The 27027-nt window shown below is 33.8% G+C and overlaps 1 protein-coding gene across 1 annotated transcript in view; it reads left to right on the top strand.

The window, feature by feature from the left end:
* The first annotated feature begins 8895 nt into the window (after window positions 1–8895).
* LOC149779312 (uncharacterized) overlaps window positions 8896–27027 on the top strand; it is a 107983-nt gene continuing 89851 nt past the window's right edge. The window contains exons 1-11 of the mRNA XM_089939929.1: window positions 8896–9060; window positions 10350–10378; window positions 13051–13089; window positions 15451–15523; window positions 15971–16098; window positions 18889–18984; window positions 20601–20837; window positions 21808–22350; window positions 22814–22938; window positions 24031–24181; window positions 25353–25584. Coding sequence (XP_089796055.1) covers window positions 8990–9060; window positions 10350–10378; window positions 13051–13089; window positions 15451–15523; window positions 15971–16098; window positions 18889–18984; window positions 20601–20837; window positions 21808–22350; window positions 22814–22938; window positions 24031–24181; window positions 25353–25584 — 1724 coding nt within the window. The 5' untranslated portion in view covers window positions 8896–8989. The remainder of the gene's footprint in view (window positions 9061–10349; window positions 10379–13050; window positions 13090–15450; window positions 15524–15970; window positions 16099–18888; window positions 18985–20600; window positions 20838–21807; window positions 22351–22813; window positions 22939–24030; window positions 24182–25352; window positions 25585–27027) is intronic.

The following is a 27027-nucleotide window of genomic DNA, read 5'->3' as shown; positions in this document are numbered from 1 at the left end:
TTGAAGAGAAACTTTTCACTTCCATGGTGTTAATTGAAGAGAAACTTTTCACTTCCATGGTGTTAATTGAAGGGAAACTTTTCACTTCCATGGTGTTAATTGAAGAGAAACTTTTCACTTCCATGGTGTTAATTGAAGAGAAACTTTTCACTTTCATGGTGTTAATTGAGGAGAAAACATATGTGAACAACACTCATGGCTTACATTCATGTTTGAGACAAAAGCACTCACATTGATATTTAAAAAGACCGATTCACCAATTGAATAACACTGTATTCTTTAAAGAGATTTGAAAGCAAAACTAACAGCATTTAAAGAGTGTACAAGCGTATATACATTTAACAAATGTCATAAACAAGGAGAACTATTGTTATTGCAACTATATGGTGCTACTGCAGTAAGCACACATACGGATATAGCGAAACATTGAGACAACTCATAACGGATGCAGAATTATTGCATATCCATGCTGAGACAGAAAGCTTGTATTTTTTTAACACTAAACGCAGCATATATTTTGCATTTCATAACTGATTTACAAAGTTTCTGAAGAATATGCTGAAGGGCGTTGTCTTTAAAGACTTGTGTGGGTTAGGGTAAAAATGTATCGATTAATAACGTGAAATGATGAAACGATGGCCTGTAAGGGAATAAAGAAATATATGGTTAAATAGAGTTTAATTTAAAAATTTTGAAAGAATATATATTACAAACGATTGAAAATTACCAGGATGTAAGTTTGAGGAGATCACAATCATAATGTGCATTCTTCTGTGTATCACGACAAGAGATTATTGTAAAATTAATATACTGGACTTCGTGTTTATATTTATGTCTGTAGTGATTAATAGGATTCAAATTTGTCTATGTCATGTATATTTTAAAAGAAATAAAAATCGGTCGATTTAGGTATTATTTTAGTATTGGATCTTTCCCTACATGTGCGTAGCTGTAGCTTAGCTTTACCGTAAATTGCCAGGTTTATTACTTAAGCACATTAAAATAGGTACGATTGTGTGCAAAACGACTATGCCAGACACTTAATGTCGTGCTTCTTACATATGCTCTTTTGTTTATTATAAATGTCCTACACCTCCGACGTTGTCTTGTTGCTTCAAGACACCGTAGGACAATTTTGTTAGTACTACACGTGATAAAACCTCACTAGAGCAATAACTAGGATTTGTAGTTTATCTGTTCTTGAAAAGGCTGAAAGATATGATTTAGATTTGGTTGCCATGCTTTTTAGACGCTATCTTGCCATCAGAATTGTTCAACCTCTTTTTTCCACTGCAACAACTAGATTTGCATAGGTTAAAGTACGATCCGACTTGTTCAATTATTCATTCATGCAGGCATGTGTCTTGGATAGGTTTTCACAGAAATCTGCAGTTGTTGTTAGTTTTTTTGTGCCTTTTTTCTGTGGGGAAAGGCCTCGGTGTGTTTGCTGCTTCAATTTTTATTTTGTTTTTAATTTTTTTCTTTCATTATCTATAATTCTCCCTTAATTTTCGTGTTCTTTTATCTCTTCTTCGGATCTATTGGGATCAATTCATTTGAATAGATAGTTGTTTCTTCCAAATGCAAGACCGTTCCCTATGCTCCTTAAATAATTATTCATAACTCGGCCATTTCTTCATCTACGAGAATCACATTAAATATGAACATTAGGATATTTTGATATTGCTGCCAGTTTTCACTTTACGTTTCCAAATGCAAGACCGTTCCCTATGTTCCTTAAATAATTATTCATAACTCGGCCATTTCTTCATCTACGAGAATCACATTAAATATGAACATTAGGATATTTTGATATTGCTGCCAGTTTTCACTTTACGTTTGGTGCAGTCGCCCTTTTCGTGAGTGAATCAGTCGGATTATTAACAAAAATTATTATTTTCTAAATAGTACACGAGAGATTCTTTCACATTGTACGGTTTAGTCTTTGTATCATTTTAATTATGCACTGTGTTAACATCTCTGGTGTTTTCAAATTTCCTCTCTCAGTTTTCTCTGCTGCATTTCTAACATTATATAACTAATTCGACCATGTTCACAATATCCAACGTTAATAGTAACATTTAAGTGTGTATTTTAATAGATGCCAGGTAGAAGTTCTGAAACAAAACTGTATCTTTATAGTTTTATATTTACACACTGTAAAATGTGGATTAGATTTTAACTCCATACGGTGTAAATATAAAATCTTCTGTATACAGTAAACATTTTATCCCATATATTTTTAAACAACACTTCGATTCTTAATTGGGATCCATCCATGAATCCTATTCATTGCTCGTCTTTGGCAGCTCAAGCTTTGACTTCACTTTTATCTCGCCTAAACTTTCAAACCAATAGACATTATCTCATTACAGAAATATGGTTTATATCAAACATCGCTAGATTTCTCAAAATTTAAACATTTCAACACAAACAGAAGCAATTTTAAGAACCGAATTAATGGCATTAATGTAGATTGTTATCAAGAGGTTGGTTGTAAGAAGGAGAATAACTAGATCCTTTAACGGGAACAGTACTGAATGCCCTAGCGGTGTATAACTAAGATCTAGAAGTAAAGGATAACATAAAAATATAATTACCCAAAGAATATAACAAAGAATCAACATATTGTCTTCAGTGAGACATAAGAGTTGCACTCCTTCATATGGGTCAGATGTTAACCTTTTTTAATGTTGCGTTAATCTCAACGAGGATATTCAAATAGGTCAACTGTCAAAGGTTATCTTAAAAGATATCAAAGGTTTAGAAAGGCGGAAGTGAGAAAATCTTAAGTTATCAAGTAAAAGGTAAAAAATGAACCACATATCAAGCAAAGAAATAAAGTTATTGAAAGAATGCAGACGATAAAATGCCACTTTGCACAGTGACAAAAGAGCTACAGTTACGAAATACAGAAATAAATTAGGAGTACCCCTTTAGCTCTAAAATAAAGATAAAACAAGCACTGTAACAAAAAAGCCGGCAATAGTCACCATAAATTGAAAACGTAGCAACACAACAAGAAAATAAGACACAAAAAAACCACGTTATTTCAACAAAGAAAGACGAAAATAGTCAGCTTCAAAAGTTCTACCAGAAAGTATCAACAAAACAGCTACATCAGAAAACAAATCTAAAGATTGTTATGAGAAACGTGATCTTTCACACTCATTACGAAAGGCCTCAACCGCTAACTATACGGGGATTGGTAGCAGTCCCTTTATTCTGTCGTCGTCATTTACAATCGTAATCATGTCGATGTGATTACGATAAGATCAACACAGTTCGTGCAGATTTAGGCAATTTGTTCCCTATCTAGACAGTCAATGTGCAAGGAAAGATCAACATGTGTGCAATATTTGACAATATCATGAAATTGATGGATAAAATAAATGCAAGCTGGTTTAAAGTAAATCCTTCAGGCATAAGCAAATTGAAGATTCTAAACTCAACTCGAAGTCCAAGATACCAGGTAGCTTCCGTTACAAATTAAACGTGATTTTTCACAATGTTAAATCTCTTTTTTTCACAAACTCTTAGGTTATTGATCTCAGCCTTTACTCTGAGACACCACACTGACGGTAAAATCCTCATCTTTTTAATTTTATTCCACTGACCAGGTGCATTTCAAATATCAATAATGGAATTCTTTGATTGGTTATATTATAAAATTAGGGCATTTTGTTACTGGGAAGATTCAAAGCTTCTAGTCCGATATTTAGCATGAGATGCAGGGCCCGATTATCCATAGGGCAAAGAGGGCAACGTGCCCAGGGCTCCCAAGGCTCAGGGGGGCCCGTATATTATCGTCTGATTTCACAGGCAGTATTATTAATAGTACTGTAACCGTATCTATCGACAAGGCAGAATAGCTATGGGCCCCTATGTTGGCTGTGCCCAATGCCTTAATCGGGCCCTGATGAGATGTGTTATAAACCATAAAATATTTGGTAAACTCTGTCAGTCTACAGCTTCAGAGTTGGATATTAAAGACAGTTTCATCACTAGAGAAACGGTGTGTTGTCAAACATCTATATTTTATGTTCAGTTCAATATAAATACATGTGCCTATAAACGACGGTTATAGTTTGTGTAACTGTAATTTTACCGATGCATAAATGAATACAAGTACACCGTAGTAAGGCAAAAGTAGTACGAAACACTGGGTACTGTATGCAACAAACTAATATACATAGATGCCCTTGGGAATGGGGGGAAGGAAGAATGTAGATATGTACAATGATATCAGAATTTCGACCCCTACCTCAGAGGTAAAAGTTAAGAGTGGGAATATTACTGCACATCTGTATAATGTTTTGTGGATATGTGTCAAATCCAAGGCAAACATGATAATGTAGTTTACTGAAGACATGTACGTAGAATCTAACGGCTAATGAAAGAAAGCTGTATTCATGCAAATAACGAGATGGATTTTAAAGAGGCTGGTTTCATATTTTATTGAATTTGTACAGACAAGGTAGAAAGAAAACGAGCCACCTTTCAATTCGTCATAAAAAATATATGGTTTTGAATTAATTCCAGCTTGCGATATGCATTGTAGTAAGGTATACTGTTAGAAATGTACGCAGAATTGAACATACATTTATCAAGACTTTGGTGGAATGGAAATAATGGAACGTGCATGGTTGCCTCAGATGCAGTCGATGAGACAATAGACAACGTAATCATAAGAATATGAACAAATTATTTAATGGGTGTTTTTTTTCTGGCAAAAGAATAAATTCGATAAATATTCAACCAAAAGTGTACCAAATACAATCATCAAGCACATTCCCCTAACAGACACTGATTATAATATACATAACGCGTGCACTATACAGATTAATTTCTCGTTCCAATGGTTGACAATTCACTATGTGCTGTAAATCAGTGTTGTATTTTCGAGTGTCCATGAAGCTAAAATGCGCGTGTCAAGATTTACATTCTACCTAAGTTCAATACTCGTTTGGTCCGATAATGCACTTTGCAATTGTGTAATTAATGTCAAGTTCATAACTTTGTCAGCCCTATTCTGTGTTTAAAAAATCACGTAAAAGTACCTTTAAAGAGGAAAAATGCAGCTACAATGTGACAATGAAAGGTTCCGCGTCACACGGCAAAATTAAGAACAGGTACAGTAACAGATCGAAATAAGGAAATTAAAATTACTGACTGTTTCATTGGCACAAATGCATATCCATGGGCGCAACATCGCACAGAAAAAAATCGTTTAGCTTCTCGGTTGCGATAAATACAAACGTATCTAAGACAAAACAAAGTCCTACTTGGTCAACAGGACACAAATTGTATCTGCAAATGGAATACACTCCAGCCCAATTGATCTATGTTGTGGTGTTCCACAGGAGTATGTTCTTGGACCTGTTCTCTTCATTATATACACTCAGTCGCTCTCAAGTGTCATAGATCATCATCCAGTGTCTCACCAATTGTACGCTGATGACACCCAAAAATACAAATCTAGCCACCCAACTGAAGTTGATGCTACCATCCAAGGTGTAGAGAGGTGCATTTCTGATGTGAAATCATGGATGACATGTAACAAGCTGCAGATGAATGATGATAAAACTGAGGCCATTCGGATCACAACACAACGACTTTCTCATTCACATCTTTTACCTCAAACAATAAATATCAGCAGCACCAACATTAAATTCACACAATCAGTACGAAACCTAGGTGTTACTCTGGACTGCAGTCTCACATTGCACCAACATGTCATGAACATATGCAAGGCTGCATATCTTGAGCTGAGACGCATCAGCTCAGTTTGCAAATATCTTTCAGTTGATGCCACTAAAACACTTGTGTGTTCATTAGTACTTTCAAGACTGGACTATTGTAACTCAGTTCTGTCTGGTTCATCTCAATATCTGCTCCAGAGACTTCAAAAAGTTCAAAACACAGCCGCTCGGATCATACTTAGAATACCACGATCAGAGCACACCTCCCCGCTGCTCTGTACCATACACTGGCTTTCCATTCGATCCAGAATCAAACACAGAATTTGTTCTCTGTGTTACGTTTCACTGTCGGACTCTAGTCCAACATACCTATCCGACCTCACATATGTGTACACACCAGCAAGATACTTACGCTCCTCTTCTGACAATCGTATACTCATTATTCCCACTATGAAAAGAAAGTCATATGGACAGCGTTCTTTTGCATACCAGTGTCCAGCAACGTGGAATGAATTGCCCATTGGACTTAGGCACAAAGACACAGTGATCCCATTCAAGATTGCTCTCATAACTCACTTATTTCAACTGCAAGAACAATCTTAAAGACCTAATAATGTTTCCTACCTTAAATATTCTCAGCATGTTTTTTATTTTTCAATGTTTTCCTAATTTCATGGTGTTTGTTTTTGTAATAATATTATTATATGTTTTTTTATCTTATAGGTGTTGTCTAATGTTGTAAAGCGCTTAGTGCTTCTAAAGATTAGGCGCTATACAAAGTCCTCATTATTATTATTATTATTATTATTATTATTTCTATTATAATCATCAAGCATGAAGAGAATTCCGCTATTCCTCAATCAAAAGAAGTGATATACAGTATTATAACGGTATAGCAGGATAGCTATAGTGAAAGCTTCTAAGAGCGTGTGGTTAATTTTTCAGTCATATCCCTACGATGTCGGCAGTGTGGCAGTTTATAGTGATGTCTAGCACAGTGCCTTATGTAGCATCTTGTCCCACCCAGTCACATTATCCAGACACCAGGCCGACCAGTCCTAACACTAACGCCTTAGTCTTTGGCATGATTCGGACGAGGTTGGAACCCGCGACCTACCACATCAGAGGCGGGCGCTCTAACCACTTACGCCACCGGAACGGTCTGGGTTTTTTTAAACTTTGCTGGAAGAATACAACCTGATTTTTGCGTCGCCTCTCACGTACTGTCCAATGCACAGTTTAAAAAAGAAATAAACAAGTCCAGCTTGATTAGCCTACAAATAAATCGTAGTAAATAACAGAAAAAGGATATCAGAATTTTAGATAAAAGATTTTTGTTTCATTCTGGTTTAACTGATGTGTTTGATTCACTTTCCTTGCTTCGTGTTCAGTGAAATAAGTAAGCGACTGTAACATCACTTATGTTCATGGTTTTAGGCACGTCGTTTAACGTTAACAGGTGAAACCGTTTCTTTTTCATCGAAAATAATACGATTGACCTGATCATTACATCGAGTACCATCAGCTGTACTAAAACAGAGTGATGAGATGTTCTCTGTAAAATCAGCCATAAAATCATCGAAGAGAAAATTTAAGTTCTAAAGTCAATGTTGTTTTGTGTGATATCTCGAAGAAATACTATCTTCATAGTTATTGAAATACGAGTAATAGAACTACAGCGATAGTTTCAAGTTGGTATTTAATATATATTCCTTTCGAATTTCCGTTAATTGCTCTCTCTCTCTCTCTCTCTCTCTCTCTGTTGATTACTTAATACATTTGTCCTTCAATTCCCCCCCCCCACTCGCTTTTCGCGTGTTGTCTGTGCCACTGTTCACAATATGAATTGGTCTCGATACATTATTTCGTGTACAATACTATTGTCGTCAAACTTTTAAATCAGCTCCGCACTTGTTTATCTAAAATAACCCTTTACACATAGGTTATACAGAGGATGTGCTTTAGCAGATTACTTAGGAAATTTATCTTGATACAATGCATTGATATTCCATAAGAAACCTTGATACGATGCATTGATATTCCATAAGAAACCTTGATAGCAGAGTTATGATATAACTATAGTTTATACGTACCCTTGCTATATTTGCAATTTTAAGTTTTTCTTTTCACCTTGCAGACGTTAGGTAGATTACATAAATTCTAAGATTCGATATCATAGTTTAAAATGACGAGAATCTAAATTTCTAATAAATGAGAATAACATTAGGTAGAAGACTATGATGTCGATAATAATAATAATAATAATAATAATAATTATTATTATTATTATTATTATTATAGAATGATACACTTCATTTCCTTGAGAAACAAACATAGTAGTATACCAACAAAAATGGACTAAAAAGTTAATTTTCATTCAAAATATTCCTTTCTTAAAGATTAACTCCGTAGTTGCGGATTTATTTGATTTATCTAAGACTGCAACAGTTAAATTACAATAGTGGCCTGATATAAATGTTATATGTAATAAAAACATAAGCAGTTATGAAGTTTCACAGAGCATATGATGGCCTAAATTTTTAATGCACAGTTTCATAACGCCAAAGATAACATTTGACACGAATGAATGTAAATTGTCAATAAATGGATTCGAAATTATATTCATATCAGGTGTCATTATGTTTTTAACTTCTCTTCCTTTTAAGACTTAGTCGTTTCTGGAAACATACATTAAAAATAAACATAAGTATATCTGACATAATAGAAGCAGCTCTACCTGTGACATTTCGTACATTTTCAACGAGATAAACTTTCATTTGAATTTGTTGTGCGCAAATTTTGTATTATTTCTGCTCTTTTCAGAAAGCCATTAATTTAAAATCAGCAGAACTTTCATAGAAGATGAAGAAAGCCTGTCCGTAAGGATGAAAAGGCCATAGTATTTTAAGATAATTGAATGGTGGTCATTAATCAAGCACAGAACTGGCTGAACTAGCCAAAATTTTGATAAGAACACCACATTTGGAAACAAGTCGAACTGAATAACAAAAGATACGCACCTCTTTCAATTAACCATCCAGGACACGATAAAATTTGCTTTACTACGCGAGTTTCTTCTCTCTTTGATTGGCAAGAATGATAGTCACGTGACCTGAGTTTGATAGTATTTATTGTCATGAAATTTGGATTTTTCACATAAGTGGACAGGGGCCCAACTTTCGAGAACAGTGGTCACTTTAAACAGAATATTTAGAATAGTATTTTGTGATTTCGTGTGTATAAAACATTTTTGTGCATAGAGGTTTAGACTTTCGCACAGCCGTAAAATGGCACTTCGTGCCGGCATGAATATTTTCCTTGCTGGCATTGTACTTCTCGTCGCTCTTGCAGAATCAAGGTAAGTAATTATATTTTTATTTTCAAAAATTATCATTCGTAATTACTTTCTCTTCAAAAATATTCTATTTTGGGCGTTGTTTACTTCTCTGTTTCTCTCATCTATGACTAATATACACAACTTTGCAAATGCCAATTAAAGGACGTTAATAATATTAATTATTTTTAGAATAAACAAAAGTTTCAAAATTGTCAATACACCAATATATCTGTTGTTGGTTATTTTATATCCGTCCACTACAAATGATGTCCTTGCTTTAAAAACTAACGTATGCGAATGTCATATTGGTTATGTTAATGAACTGTAACGGTATTACATATGCTTACAAATCTGCCTTCTCTTTTCCCGTTGAAGAGTAAATAACAAATGAACGTAGATGGAATTACAAACAAGTATTATGTTTGATATTTTCACCTTGCTTCCCAATTTGTTTCTACAGTTGTTGTATGCAGCTATTTACTGCTAGAAAAAGGCATCACGCATACGGGACACTTGTTAACAAGGGACAGCCTTTATTCGTTACAATTGTTATTTTTTCATATATTTTTACCTATATTAAAACAACAACTACCCACAACGGACAAAATTTGTGGCTACATGGCCTTCTTATAGACAGATTTCGCTTATTATTATTCTTGGCAAGCTTTTCTGTGTGAGCTGTTTTAAAGCTATTTCTCTATTTAAAAAAAAGTATACATGACGATCGCTTGAATAAAATAATTCGAAATATTTGTCATAATTTCTTACATTACCGCTGTGCATAAGTAGTAGATAGACTACTTTCTTCAGTGGTGATCAATTGCCAGGATCCTTGGCAGGGAAAAAATATGGTTCCTATGACAATTATGTAAAAAAAAAAAACAAGTTTTCGAAATTACACTTGAATTTATTTTCTCTTCAATTTAACCTCCAAAAATGGTGCCTGTCGGTGACATCTCCCGAATGCTTAATTTTGGAATAAGAAATGACATGAAGAAGGCTTTTAGACAATTTAAATAGAGTTAGAGTTAAATGTATACTATATTTATGTATTAAATTATTTCCGACATTTCTGAAAAAAAAGATTTCTTGTTTGTTTTGTTTGGGGTTTTTTCTTCATATTGTTTTGTTCTTTGTTTTTCTTATTTGTTTTATTTTTTATTTTCTTTAAATATACAGTTTTCTAATTAGTATGCCTATTGGCAAATGTATATATTCTGGTCATTTTTCTTTGACTCAGTACAATTGATTACGTTTGTAAATTCAAGTAAATGGAATAGAAGTATAATAATGTTGGGTTTCTTTTCCAGATCGGCTAGGAACAGAAGACAAGCACCAGGTTAGTTCCCTCATCTCTTTCTCTCTTATTATTATTATTATTATTATTATTATTATTATTATTATTGGCTTGAGAAGTGTTAGGTCCACATGGCGGGCGGCCATCTAGGTGACCTAAATAAACACCTATATATCAGACAGGAGATACAGCTAGTCGAAATGAAGAATGACTCTGGAAGCTTGCCATGGTTGCCATCTTGTCAACACGATAACTTCTTTGTGAACTCGATAACCCAAAAAGATATGACAAGTTTTTCTATGTATGTATCAATGTTAGATAAATGGCAAATAACTGTATTTAGATATATGTCAAATAAACAAATCGTATTCGAGCTTGTCATTACTATTTATAGAGGGTAATCAAGATTAAATGAATGGGGGGTGACCTAATTCAATCTGAAACTTCTAAATCTATAGTGCGGGCGACAGATTGTATAAATAGGTTGTGAAAGAGATACCATTTAAATATGTTTCTCATATGGGCGTAACATTTGTTTTCAGTATATTTCCTAATTACGCTATGATCTTAGTCAAAGGGCTCACACAATGCTTCCCTGCATTGACGATTTATAAAATAGTTTTCTAGGCAGAATTAAACATTTTTATTTTCTTTATAAAAGAAAGAAAGACAAGTCTAGATATGAAATGTATGGGTTATACTTATGGACATAGAGCTTGTAAGGAGTGTGTGTGTGTGTGTGTGTGTGTGTGACTATTTCAAAGTGAATACATGCAACACGTCAAGTTTTAAATGGTTGGGTTTTTTAAACAGTTAAAACAATGATCAAATAAAATTGGCTTATTATCATACGTCACTACCCAGCATGTTAACGAGTATCTGCAGCATTTACAAGCCATTCCAACGCAAGCCCCAGATAAACGAGCATGCGTCATAGAAAAAATGTCCGTATCAATGTCACGTGATCGGTGTGTATGTGACTTCAAAAGAGTAAGCTAGGAAGATTATTTTGTCTTATGTTGAGGGAGACTTAATTGTTTAGACCAGTTTACGGCATAAATTTAGAAAACGTTTCTGAATATTTTCTGGTTTATTTTGAATGATTCCACCCGAATAGATATTTTAATGAAGCGTTTTTGTTATACGAGCGGAATTAATAAACTTTCATTTTCCTTCAAAATAATCTTTTTTTACACAGCAAACGACAACGGGAAAAATCAAGTTTATTTTATACAGTGATGCTTATGAACTTGGCTGCTTAGTGAGCTAAAGAGATTTTGTTTACTTACACATCTAAGCCGTAGAAAAAAAGACCTTTAAATAAATAAGTCATACATTGATAAATTAGGTAATAGTTTATGGACTTCCGCACATAGGGGCAACGGAGTGGGTCATTTGCCACGCACCCACCCATTTCAGCTCTACATGTGTTTTGGCCTACATCCGTAAAAATTAATAACTGACCACTACATGTTAGCCCCACACCACCCCCAATCAGTATGTCGGCGCTCCTGGTTATAGCTATACAAGAAATAGCTTGAACTAGGATTGCCAACATATCCCTAACATTGAAGTGAAGACGATATCCATTCACAAATTTTGAATCCTTGTATTTCAATGTGATACCGGTTCAACACTGTCCCGTACACCTGGTGAATGGATTTCAATTGCCTACTCGCTCATCGGTATTTATTTTATTGTCGTTTCGCAGTATTATTCGTACCATCACCTCTATGGTGATGCATCACAAAATTTGCATTCTTTGCACTTCTTCGAAGTTATGCAACACTATAAAAAAAAACCCACTAAATGAATTAATAAATCAACAGAGAAGACCAACCACAACATATGTCAAATGACAAGTTTAATGTATTTTTTTAAATTTTATAAAGTAATTTTTGAAGTTATTTTCCCTCTGTCATCTAATCTGAAAATTATTGAATATATCGTTCATCAATGTTTATCAATCATCTTCTTTGATATCCTTTTAAAAAAAACTTGCTTTCGTGACAGGCATTGTCAATTATCCTGAAGGTACAACTAATTTCGTGTCCAATCGGTACGATAAATGTCATTAAACGAGCTATGAAGTCGAACTGGTCTTTAGCAGCAAATACTTGGAAGAGATAACGCCAATAAAAAGAAAAGAAGCACATTCTTGGATTAATAAATAAAAGGCATTTAAAGAAAGGTGGTTGCTTAACAGAGGCTTATTTTGTACAATAATATGGTGAAAGAAAACTGTAAGAAAAGGTCCGTTTAAGACGTGTATTTGTTCAATCAAGGTGACTTACTTTCACGTAGTATTGACCGTGCCGCTGGTCTCATTCTGGCTATTGTATATGACCTTATTAAAAATCAGATCTACTTATGCCACAGTTTGTGGTCTCAGTGTTTGGGCGGCGTTACTACTGTACATTCAATCGTTGATTGGCCGATTGAATTACTTATATAGGCTGCCATCACACGCTCTTTTGGCTTATCATATGGTAATGAATCGCTGAATTCCGAATTTGATTCTGTAAGAAGATATTAATTTTATCGCAGGATGCGATAGCTCTGGTATGCCAGCATAAATAAATAAATAAATAAATATATATATATATATATATATATATATATATATATATATATATATATATATATATATATATATATATATATATATATATTTTTTTTTTTTTTTTTTTAAAATATACAATTTATAATTTCAGACCCATTTTCGATGAACATTGGCCAAGGCCCCGATGCAGGTAAGATGTATTTATTTAACAAGATATTTCTCTATGTTGTGCAGCTTACATCTATTTTAGTCCCTTATTGACTTGTATTTCAAACTTTACCTGATTTCGGCTGGATTTTTTGTGTTTAGTAATTTCATAATTTTTATTAAATTTTTATCTAGGTACTTAAATAGCTCTGAAGAACACGGTGGTTGTTATTCTGTGAAAAAAATCCATATATAGAGAAACTAAATAAATGATAGAAGTAGATATGAATACAGCAAAAACCTGGTTCATCGACATATCTCTTTATCTGAATTTTGTGTTCGAACTTCTATAAATATTTCGTGTGTAAATTTCAATAAAACAATTTGATATCCTAATAAATAGCATCTAAAACCTGGAACCTAATTAAACAATATCAAGGTATTGTCATTGCTACGGAACCAAATTACAGACTCTGCGCGGGTACGTGAACAGAATATATATATATATATATATATATATATATATATATATATATATATATATATATATATATAATATATATATATATATATATATATATATATATAACGACAGCAGCATCATTTCTTAGTTCTCAGTGATCTACATGGCATAGGGTAAAATCAAATATCATACGCGCCATGACGTCAGTTGATATACTGTAGGGAAGGTGAGCGTGATTTCCAATAATAGATACACCTTAAAGTAATTTAATAAAACCTTTCCAAAACTCACAGTTGATACAAAACAGCCTAGAAGACTGAAAAGTGTGTGTTCCCTTGTTTTTACTGCTTATAACTGATGCAATATTTTATTTGCTTAGTCAGTGAATCGTCAAATAACATTTTGCTAGAAACATACGCGAGTTATGATATACATGGAGAGTTACGATGTCCATACCAGCTGTGAAACAAAAGACCGCTCATGATTCAAGGTTATAATTCTACGAAAACAAAACAAACAAAATTAATAATTAGCAAATATAAGCACAGCATTCTCGTATTTTAATTCTTTGCTAACATTTCGGTATATAAAATATCCAACTAACGGTGACTGTCTGCCACAGTAAATAACACTGGTCGAAATATATCTCCACCTGTTTTAGAACGCATACATATCAATCCGGTTATCTTGGACGGGCTCAAAAATTGTAATAATATATGCGACAGTTTGTCGGCAGAAGATATGATTCAAGTAAATTTAATATCATTTTGCAATAAATGTGGAACTGATTGATTTCTTGATCTCCAGCATGAATCAGATTGTATTCCATAGCAAACAAGCCTAAGACTGACGATAAATCCGCTAGCGATATTTATTATTCCAAGTCTACACGGTTCAGATTACAGTACATCCGTCAACCGATCAATAGAAGAAACATTTGACGCAAAAATAACGATCAAACCCATTACGCCTTTTCTGAAATTAAATTCAGAGAACTAAAAGTACGCTTTAAAAGGATCAGCGTAGGTTGAAACACACAATAAAATCCCTGATAGTATAAGCTGACTTCGTGTTAATCATTGGGTCACACCATCTTTTTTCTAATTTGACTGACACTGTTTAACACTAACGTGTCTTTTAAACGTCCTCTTAAAAACTGTAAGTGTTCTGTATTCGACCATGACAAATCTTGCTTTCTCGATAGCACACAGGGTAAATAATGGCGAATATATATTCTTTCTTATTTTCGCCTTAAAATATATGAGACGAATATGTGTTTATTTTGAAGCTGAATAATAATAAACTTCGACACATTTCATGCCATGTGTTATTAAAAGTTCAATAAAATGTATGATCGTCCATATTTAAGGATGGCATCGTCCATTAGACACAGGTAAAAAATGTTATTGCTTATATTTTTTTTTTTTGTATTTTACATCGGGCTTCCAGAGAGCTCCAGACCATTCATGGTTAATGACTCAGGTATTCACTCAAAGAATGAATACGATTATATATATATATATATATATATATATATATATATATATATATATATATATATATATATATATATATATATATATATATATATAAGACTTGAACAATACAAGAATCCAACCATTTTGCTTATTTCATGAAATATGTTCACTTCTTGGAGGCATCATAAAAGCAGTAACAGTTTCACAATGTTTCTATGGTCACTGAATACACTAATAAGAACAGATAGTTTAGGATTTTGTCTAAAAATAGGGTGCATGTTGAAATATCAGTGTTTTGTCTGACTGACTCAAATGCCTACTTCACATAAATTTAAACATTTGACCCCAAACCCTCATGACGTTTTGTACTTAAATGTGTACGACTGTAATACGTGTTTCAATGATCTCCGTTCTTTACTGTACCACTTGTCTAACTATTCGTCATTTTGTTTTCTATTTTTAGGAACCAAGACATGCTCCCCACTACCGGCACCAAAAAGAGGAAAAATAGCTTGCGCAGCTGGATTTCCTTTCTAGTAAGTGACTTCGTATATCAGACAAAGCCATGTGACGATTTTCCACTTACTTCTCTTCTCATTAAGACTTCTTATCCACCTCTAACTCTGTGATAATCTTGAGAAGACAAGTATTAAAAGCAACCGCCGCCTGCCTTAATGGCAAGCCTAATGGAAAATATATCTCGAACTCACACACGCACGACACATACATTCTCTAATTTATAAGCTTCAACAGCAGACATAGGACACTTCGCAAACGAAATGTGTGTTGGGAAGGGAAGGGGCGAAGGTGTTTATATGTGCGTATGTGTTGCTTTGTAGTATCGAATCCGTTGTTGCTGTTATTGTTGTTGTTACTGTTGCTGCTATTTTTTAATATCTTTTACTTTCCTTCTCCTCTTTCGATCCTTTATCACTATCATGATCACCACATTCGTTATCCATGTTCCCGGTGTTATGTTACAGTCACTGCGATGCCACGTGTGACGATGGCTACAAATTCGCCAGCGGGACACAAACAGAACAGCGTGAATGTGATCAGATGAACGGAGAGTGGTTTGATCCACCCGGACCGAACATACCCGACTGCGTCCGTAAGTATTGTAGCTTTACTTACAGTTTTAAATCGAGAGACTCTTTGTTATATCATGTAGGTCATTAAGGGTCGAATCTGACAAAACCGCTACCCAAATGTCTCTATTTTCATAAAGAAAAAAATAACTGAACAAGTCAAAGTTTATTTTTTAGTTTGGATGGAACTGTATGTGTATATATTTGGAGTAAACGTAAAGGACGGATCAAGAGCGGTAAAGGATGCATGTATACTTAAAGAATGTATTATATATTTCATAACTAGAGATTGAAAAGTACGTATCGCTAGGGTAAAATTTATATCGTGACAGTATCCATGTCACTTTATTTTCATCACCATTATCATCAATATCTTCTTCATCATCTTCTTGTTCTTCTTCTCTCTCCACCAGAACGAATGGATCGATCGAATATTAATCGAACTTTAAAAGAAACTTGAAAATTTACAGTGACTGAACTTGCATGATCTGTTTCTATCGATGTTCAGTGTCACATACAGTACAGCTCGTAAAAGTTATTAGAGAACAAAATTTCTTTTAAATATAGTAATAACATTGATTGTTAAACTATCTATTTTTTTTTTCCTGTCATCACAATCATAATGTTTGAAAAGGTCTGAAAAGCTGAAAGAGATGAATGTTGATTCCAAACCGAAATTTGAGTGCATTGTCTGTTAATGAATTCGACGCAAGCTTGCCACGCCACACAATGTATGCTTGAATAAAGAAGGAACAAAATAAGTGACATAAATTCTAATTTGTAAACTCAAAATGATTAAAATCTTCGCTTAGACACGACACCATAAAAAAAACTCAGTTGTATACGACCGCTCTGTGGTGTTTCTACACTGACCCAACAATACTCGCCCTCAAGACAATTTAATGTTTGCATTTGAGATACATTTCGTTTTATTATGTACTTATATACTTTTGAGCGAAATACAGAAACTTTTCCGTGAACAATTTTGTCGTATTTTCTTTCTTATAGTTTTTCACGTGAAAAGTTATAAGGGAAAAAGTATCATCTACAAATAGTAATACAAGTATGCAAGAATTTATTTTTTACTGTCATGACACTCATAATAATGTTTGAAAACAACGGAAAAAGCCGAGACAGATGAGTGTTGATTGCAAGCCGATTGCAGAAAATGACCCTTATTCAATATAGTCCTTTGAGTGCATAGTCTGTTAACGAAAATATAAAATTTCTCATCGAACTGTGCGACGGTGGTTTTTGCAAGCAAATAGACGTGATAGTTTCAGGAAGAGAAACAAGGATTATTATTTGCCAATGATACGTGTATTGTCAAGTTTGGGTCTTTATGAAGTTATGTCCCTTTTACCATCTTGATAGCGTTTTCACTTGTACCAATATGTTTTTCATGATACAATGAAATATATCCTGCATTAAAGTAGTTAAATAAAATATCCTCAATGTATCCATTAAAAAAGGTAGGTACCCTTCATTTATATAATATGTCCTACGGTTATGTTTATTTTTATTTACAAATTATTATTTCATTTATATTATTTTTAAGACTTACGCCGATTTTACGAACCGTGTAGAACGCATGCCAATGTAATTTAATGCTCTTTGGCTACTCTTTAGTATAGTAAGGTTAAGAAAGTCGAATGGCTCGAAATACTAACTTTTTGACATTTTGATTTTAAAATAATCTTGGAATTGGTAGCATACCATCGTTTCAGTCATCTTGTATTAACAATTAACCAAACAAGTCATAAAAAATTATGTAGCAAATAAAAGTTTTCTCGTGGTTTAAATAGAGATTCTTACCTATCGGCCATTTAGTTTGCGGTCTGGAGGATCGGCCCATCGGGGCTGGAATTAAAACTTAAAAGTTAAGCGTGAAAACATATTCTGGTGTACATAATAATATTAGAATAATTATATTAGTTTAAAAAATTAATTTATATTCAGGTAGAAAAGAAAAAGAGGAACCAAACAAAATATCAGGTTCAGAAGGCACTACAACTACTAACGTTCCCTACCCACTCCCACCGTTCTGGTGGCCTAGTGGCTAGAACGTCCGCCTCGGATACGGGAGGTCGTGGGTTCAATCCCCTGCCGAGTCATACCAAAGACTTACAAAAATGGTATTTACATCTGCCTCGCTTGGCGCTCAGCATTAAGAGGTTATTGTTGGGACTGGTCGGCCTGGTGTCGGCATAATGTGACTGGGTGGGACATGATGCTACATGCCTGCGGCAGGATGCCCCAGTGCTAGACGTCACTATAAGTATAAACGGTCAGACATCGTAGCGATATGACTGAAAAATTGTTAAAGCTACGTTAAAAATCCAAATCACACACACACACCCCTACCCACTCCCTGAAAATCAAAATGGCATACTGGAAAACAGATTTGTGGGGGGTTTTTTTCATGTTTTTTTTAAATGTTGACAATAACTGCAAAAATACATTGTTTCAGTTTGAAAAAATCACACAATTTTAGTAGAAAACACCATGAAGATGCCTACCTGATATATTATGTTCCCCATGAAGGTTTAATTAAAAAAAATTCTTCCTCCAAGAACCAGAAAATAATTATAATGTTTAATTGCAACTATTAATCAGATCTGCTGAATCCTCATAAAAGTGAAACTGCTGACTTTTTACAGGCACTCATTTCTGTTACAAATTAAAAACAAGACAACATTCAGTTCAAAATCTGTCTCTCATTCATCCCTTTTTGCTCATATTTTGTACTAGGTTGTGTTCAGAACATTTCTCTAAGTGGAGGATTAGTTGACATAATACTCTCCTGCTTTCAGCTGACTGCAGTCCAGGCTGTTCTAATGGTGGAACATGCATTCTACCAGATACCTGTGCCTGTCCGCAAGGCTTTATGGGACGAAAGTGCCAGTATCGTAAGTATAAATTAATATTAAATTTTACTGATTCTAAGGTGTTATATTTTCATTCATTTGGTGATTTGTATATCATAACACATGAGATTCTGCGTGCATGTAATTAAAATGACCAACAAGGTGTTTATTTATTGTTCTTAATACTTGCCAATCATATACAGTGAATAACATTTATAGTATTCTCACACCATACCATTATATTTCTATTCCTCTACTGATTTTAAAATCAGAAGGCATCATCCAAAACTAAGTCATTTCATTCATTGATTTATAAGTTCTAACCTGATTGTTTCCAGACAGTCCCAAACACTAACATCTTGTTGGCATTTTGAATCAAATGGAAGTTTCTTTAGCAACATGGGTGCCATATTTGCTTTAGCCAGTCTATATTTTCAAGCAGCATGTGTGATGTAGTTCAACACTTGGATAATTTCAATAATTCAGTAAATTTTGGAGTTACTCCTCTACGAACACTCGTATAGAAGAGTTCCTCCTATATATGTGTTCAATTTGTTTTAGAAATAGTATAACTGGACATTGCAAATAAGCAGAGTTTTTACTTAAATTGGCCTTTCTGGAAATCAGAAATGGACAGCAAGCAGTCTGTCTGCTTGCATACATCAGGAGGTTCTGTTGGCATTGAAACACCAATAAATGAACAGTGTTAGGGACCCCATTTTGACAGGTTAGAAATTATCAATTAGTGTACAAAAAACCAAGTTTTGTGCATTTTTTGTATTTTTAATGTTTTTCGTTTTAAAAATCTGTAGGGGATACAAACAAATGAGAGGGTGGGTGAATACTGTGACTGAAGGTTGCTGGATATCACGTGTCTCTTCTCCCTGGCATCACGTCATCTTGAATATGTGATCTACTGTTTCTTATATGCAGTCTATTATGTTGTTAAATGATATATTTAATAACTTCATTATTCCCTTAACATTTTTGTAGTTTTATTACTTTTATATAACTCAGTGTTTGGCTTTAAGGCTGATAAAAGCTTGGGATTTCATGATTGTCCTCATATTTGTGTAGCCGGAGGTACATCACAATAGCAGCACAAAAATTGATTTTGAAGTATCTTTTTTAGATCTATAAATATGGTTCTAGAAATGCATGTAAGGACAGTCTTGCAGTCAATTTAATAAAGCATTTAAGATTTACTTTTTTGCACAGAATCCAAAATGAAGGTGAGAAGAGTATAGGTCGATATTATATTTACACATCAGTGATAGACAACAACCCCCCCCCCATCTACTATACTATATGTAAATAAAATATGACATTGCGGAATGGGGCATTATTGTCATTTATTGTTAAAAATATTGATGAATACAGTTTCACTTAATTAGTGACAAAAAATTTTTTAAAATCTTTTTACATGGCAGAAAAAATATGTAATGTATTCACATGGCAGAAAAAATATGTAATGCATTCTTAAAGTCTTCAGTTATACATCATGCTTGAACATACTGCAGGTACCAGTATAACCTTTTAAGAATCAGTGCACATACAGTACTGGCATTTTATGCCAAGGTACCAATTGAATTTAACATACAACACTAATATTTTATGCTTACTACAGTACTTTAACATAATTCCACTTTCTTTTTTAGCTTACAGCAACTGTGCAAACCCACCAGAGCCCAAAAATGGCAGGATAGTTTGCAATCAGGATGCATCAGGCTCCGTATGCACTGCAAGCTGTAATCCCGGTTTCAAACCCCAGTGGAACATCTCTGCTTCTTATGCCTGTTCTCCAGATGGTACATGGATTCCCCAGCTCTCTGAGATTCCCAACTGTGTTCCTTTGTCAACAGTTTTAAATGAAACACATGTGGCTCCTAGTGCAGGTAATCATGATGCAATTGTGTGTTCACCTTTAAAGAGTATTATGCAATATTTCAGAATGTGACATACTCACAGAATGATAAAATATAGATGCTGAACAATCTAGAATAAAATTTTGTAGAATAAAGATAATTTAAATTTGTGCAAATTTGGGAATTTTAATTAAAACCATCATGAAATATAATTTAAGACCTTTAAATTAAAGAATATTATTGACACTTACTAAAGGACAAGAAAAATCTCCTACCAAGGTTTGAATGGTAATTAGGTCCAACCTGGTTAATGGCAGAGGAGGTCGTAAGTAATAAAATCCTTGTAAAGCTTTCTGCATATTTTCTATCAAATGCTTGGATCTTTATCAAGCAAATTTCAAATTTATTTATTAGGTTTAAACCTGCTTAAGTGTAGTTTCACTTCAGAGAAAAAGTAGTTTGTTAAAAGTTTTAAAATATTATAGAATGAGGTAAAAAAATATTACTCCCTAGAGTACAGAGATGATGAAACATGAAAAATGCATCTACATATCCTTAAAAGTCTAAGTTAGCACTCACATTTTCTTTTTGTTTATCATATATCTAGTCATACATCTCCTGTCAGTGTTTCATTTCATTTCTTATGAATCAAGGAGTCAATCTAAAGTGTTAATTTTTGTATATGAAGTACTGCATACACTGATTGAGAAGAAGATTTTCATGAATATCCCCTTGACTACTTTGTTGTAATACCAGAACACAATTATGGCTGAGTCATAAATTACTCAGTTTTTTTCTTCTCACAAACAAGCAAACATTATTTCCAATAAAATCATCCATTCTACTGTATTTTTTAAAGAATTGTGTTCCCCATGATGAAGCTTGTTAAGGAATATAGTACTATATTTGACTGTCCAACCATCCAAGTCATTGTTACAATAAAACAATGATGGTGGGTTATTTTTACTCACATTTATAGTTTTTAAAAACTTGTTTGCAGTGCATCCTGAAACAGGGGAGGCAACTTGTGTGGCATGGGGACAGGACCACTACAGAACATTTGACAACAAAGTGTACCACTTCAAGGGACAATGTCAATACATACTGGTAAAAGATTCTGCAGCTAATACATTCCACATTCATGTAATGAACGACAAAAATTGTGTAGCTGGGCACCGATGTAAGAGAGAAGTTGAAATCTATATAGGCACAGACACTATTGCCCTTCGCAGGGACAGCTCGGGACCTATAGTGCAATACAATGGAGCAACAGTGACAGTACCAGGCACTCAAGGGGGAGTTATCTTTGAAAAAATCAGCCATTACATAATTGTCAGAAGCAGTTTGGGCTTTAAAGTTCGATGGGACACATATGAGATGGTGTTTGTTACAGTTGCTGATGCACTGAAGGGCAACACCAGAGGCTTGTGTGGTGTGTATGATCATGATCAGAGCAATGATTTCATGTCTGACACAACATCTGAAAAAGTGCTCACAGAACCAGCTGCATTTGCCACAACATGGAAGAGAAATCTGGCCGGAGGTATTTCCTTAGAAAAATTATAGCTATAATTTTTAGGTTTGAAATTTGTATGAGAATTTTAAGTTTTACCTATTGTAATTTGTCATAGTTAGTCATTTAGATTCCCTCAATATGTATTCTTAAAATTTAAATTCTTAGCATCGCATGATATAATTCTAATACAGCATTTTATGAGTTTACCATCTATGTTGACAAGGAACTGCTGTAAAAATTCTGAAGTCCATGGTTGGTTTAAAACAATTATTCAAAGACAGATTTTTGAGCCAAAGTTCTTAGAGTTTTGAGAATTCTGTTTTACCTGTAAGACCACATAGCGAGCAATGTTAGCTAATTAAAACTGGCATGTTCATTCCACCTGTGGAAATAATTGAAGATATATCCCAACCTAAGACTGTCCTTCCATACATTTCATCAGTACACGACAAAAATGAAGGTGTAATGGGTACAATATATCTAATTTTAGAAACCTGTACTGATGTTCCTCAGTCTGGCTGCTCAACTGCCACTCCAGCTGACCAACAAGTGGACAGAGCTGCCCAAATTAAATGTGATGCCCTTATGGGGGCTGTTTTCCAATCTTGTCATTCTGTGAGTATTTCAGACAGCGTTACACTTGTAAACATAGCTTTCTTTCAAATTTTGGAAATGGACCTTTGTGGAAACGATTGACATATCAGCCCTTCATTTGGATAAAGTTGTTTGTTTAATAAATTAAAATGATGAAATTGTACAGACATATCACTTCACCTCAGTAGCAAAGAAAACTTTCAGTTTTTAGCAAAATCAGTATTTTCTGTGCTACTTTATATATTTACTATATATTTTATATGTTATTGTCCAGTATGTAATTATTGACACCTATGGGAGGAGGCCAAAATTCCAATCAAACAGCATTTTATTGAGAGGGTGTCTCCAGAATTAAGTTTGGTGGGGCAGGTGGGTGGGTAGGTCAAATTTCTTGATATGATACTGTTCACACCAGGTCTCAACTGTTACCCTTCTTTCTGGCTATATGTAATTAAATGTCTTGTGAATTTAATACCAGATTGCACTCAGAATTGAATGTCCCCATACAAGTTTTTGGACTGTCATAAACATTTGATATGCAGGTATCAGTGATCATAGGATTTGTCATGATGAACCCTTCATGTCCTTAGCCCTTTATGAAATGAAGTAGCCCCATTTATGTTCTTACAGCCTACTAACCAAAAACTGTCTAAAGGCAAATGTCAGTGGCATACACAAAACTAAAGGAATTTTGGAGAGAAAATTTTTTAAAGCTATAATCATATCTCATGGAGAACAACCAATACCTTAATTGGTGTTTTGTCATCGAGATCAACTCATAATTGAGTGCAGATTAGAGGTGCAGTTTTTTTTTCTGATGCATCATTATGGACTCAGAAATAATCCTTAGTTTTTGACAGCACTAGTTAGGTTTTAAAAGCCACTAAGTCTTCATATCTAGTTTGAGAATTACCTGTTAATAACCTGCTCATTAACTGTGAGAGCTAGTCATTCTCTGGAAGATTATATATAATTTTGTGTTCCAAGTAGATATGACATATAAGAAATATTATAATTGAGATTTGATTCCTGGTTAAATCTCTACATTTAATTCGCATTATTTAATTTCTGTGTTTTATTTTCATTTTGAATTTTTTTTCTTCCTTATTACAGAAAGTGGATCCAAGACCATACATTGAGTCCTGCAAAGCAGACTGTTGTTCAGACAACAGCAATAATTGTGTATGCAGTGGTTTTGAGGCTTACTCCAGGGCCTGCATGGATGCCAAAATTCCCCTCAGTTGGAGAACACAGCAGCTTTGTCGTAAGTAGGAAATATTGTCTATTTTTCAAACAAAATGGTTTAGAAGACTCCAAAATGTTTTTCAACTCTCTGATTTAGATTCTCAAAATTTTGCACTCAATTTTTATATTTAAAAATGAGAAATTCTTGGCAAGAATATTTTCCTTTACACACAAGATGTAAAAAATTTGTCCCATATTGTCAGGATTGTCAATAAAAAGCTATTAGTGAAGTGACATAGTTATTAGTGTATAAAGAGCACTCTTTTGTAAACAAGGTCAACCCATTATTTAAGGTGAAAAAATTTATCCTAATTTGATTAAACATTCAATTTTGGCAGATTTTATTAACCAATAAACCAATTTTGTTTCTTGGGTATTAATTTTCATGATATTAGCAGAAAATGGCTTTTTTATTTTAACTGTAGATTTTAGAAGAACACAGTAGGTCTATTGCTTATTGGACTTTTTAATTTGTGGTTTGTAGTAGCCATCAAATCCATGAAAACTGGGGATTCACAGTCAGTATTTTAGAAACCTGTTCTTAAAGATGGAAAATAGTTTCGACTGATTTTGGATTTTGTTATTTAATTGGTTGAGCAGTAGTAGAATCTATATTGATAAGATGAAATTTTTTGTGCAATTTTTCTAACCTTTTGGATTGGAAAATGAAAATACACTCCTGTTTTGTGGGTATATAATGTTAAATTATATGACAACAACTCTGATGTTATGCATCCATTCCAACTCCAATAGTTCTCAATTCTATGAGCAATTTTAAATTCATTCATACTGTTTGCAAAGTGTTCAATGAAGCAAATCTTTTTGAATATTTATGGGTTGTGTTCTATTAATTACAGTCCTCATTTCACCATGTTATTAAATCCTTTAAACATTTACAATTGCCAGGATGAATCATTTGGTATAGTAATGTAGTCATTCAAGGAAAGTTGCTTATTATTTGTGTGGTTAGGATTGATCTTTTATTTGTTTTGCAAAAACTACTTTTTTGCATTTATATTTCTGAATTTGGATAAGGGATATATGATTGTTAAGTGGGTGTTTGTGGTGTGTCTCAACCATCAAATGCACAAAAATTGGTACACACAGAAACAATATTTAATCAACAAATATTCAGTTTTATGTCATGAATATATAAAATTATTTTAACAAGATTTTAAATATCTGTTTAGCTGCCCCATGTCCTGGAAACATGGTCTACAAAGAATGCGGAAGCACATGTGAGAAGATGTGTACTTCTCAAGCTGCAGCCTGTACTGATTCAGTTTGTGTTGATGGCTGTTTCTGTCCTGAAGGGATGGTCAAACACAATGATACTTGCATACACCAAAATGACTGTCCTTGCACACAGAATGGTCAGGAATATAATTCAGGAGCTGTAGTAAAGAAAGACTGCAATAAATGGTAAGCCCTGGTGCTACCAGTCTGGTGCACAGATTGTATCTGACAGATCTTTGTATTGAAATGATGTCCAAGTATTTCCCTTTTTCTAAATTTTGTAAACAGGCTGAAAGTCATCTTTAGGGGATCTTTATTGTACTTAGTCATAGAACTGTACTTATGGGGATCTTTATTGTACTTAGTCATAGAACTGTACTTATGGGGATCTTTATTGTATTTAGTCATAGAACTGTACTTATGGGGATCTTTATTGTACTTAGTCATAGAACTGTACTTATGGGAATCTTTATTGTACTTAGTCATAGAACTGTACTTATGGGGATCTTTATTGTACTTAGTCATAGAACTGTATTTATGGGGATCTTTATTGTACTTAGTCATAGAACTGAAGAAAGATAAAAAAAAGACAAACGGATACATCCATTTGAAAATATCAGAAGCCAAGGACAATTACTTTGTTGAAATTTAAGCAAATACAGCCAAACTTCATGAAGAAGCCAAAAACAAAGGGGACCCAGAGTGGCCGAGTGGTCTAAAGCGCTCTTCATTATGGATCACTGCCACCTCACCTCTGTCTGAGTAGGTTCGAGTCTAGGATTTGGCCAAGTGGGTACGTGAGAAAGCTTGCCAGTAGCTTCTTGTGGGTCGGAGGTTCTTCCCGGGGTTTTTCCAGATTCTTCCTCCACCATTAATACTGGCCGCCATGCATAGCCTAACATGTGCTGAAAAATGGCATTAAACCCCACAACAACAACAACAATAACAACCAAAAACAAAGTTTACCTAAAATGTATCATATTTAAAATTAAAACACTATTGTGGGAAATGAATTTTCTCCCTGCAGTAGTTTCGACTTCTGTCTTAAAGTTTCTAATATTTATGTTTTTCTCACACAGTGGAAAAGAGTTATAACCTACAACATTTCAGGGAAATAATACTTGAACTCTGTTTTCCTTTCTAAATCATGGATAATATTTCCATTATTGATAAAGGAATATAATATTGCAATAATAAGTTTCCTAAGTTTCATTCAGAATGAATCTGAATGTAAGATTCTCATCACCTGAGATAATATGTTGATTTACTAAGTCATGATACATACATTTAATGTACATTTAGGCTTCTAAGTCATAGGACTCATACAACACATATGTAATATAAAACAAATATGATACATATTTATAAAATGTCATACCACTGATATCATTACCAAGTAGAATTTATGTAGACCCTAAACTTTTGTAGTAGGACACCCCAAACGATGAACACTTGCTATTATTTAGATTAAGTTTTGGTTGCTTGGGATCTCTTATCACTTATGTGAATTTTCCAATAAAATGGATTAAACAAATTGAATAACTTTTATCTTTAGCAAACCTTGGTAAACATAAGGTTGAAGTCCTTCAACCAGTTTCACAAATTTCATTTTGAAATGTTCATTAATTT

Source organism: Sinohyriopsis cumingii, chromosome 17, assembly GCF_028554795.1.
Source record: "Sinohyriopsis cumingii isolate HCF-2022 chromosome 17, ASM2855479v2, whole genome shotgun sequence".
In the NCBI taxonomy this organism is placed as follows: domain Eukaryota; kingdom Metazoa; phylum Mollusca; class Bivalvia; order Unionida; family Unionidae; genus Sinohyriopsis; species Sinohyriopsis cumingii.
Note: the sequence above shows the minus strand (reverse complement) of the source record. Positions and strands in the feature narration are given on the sequence as shown.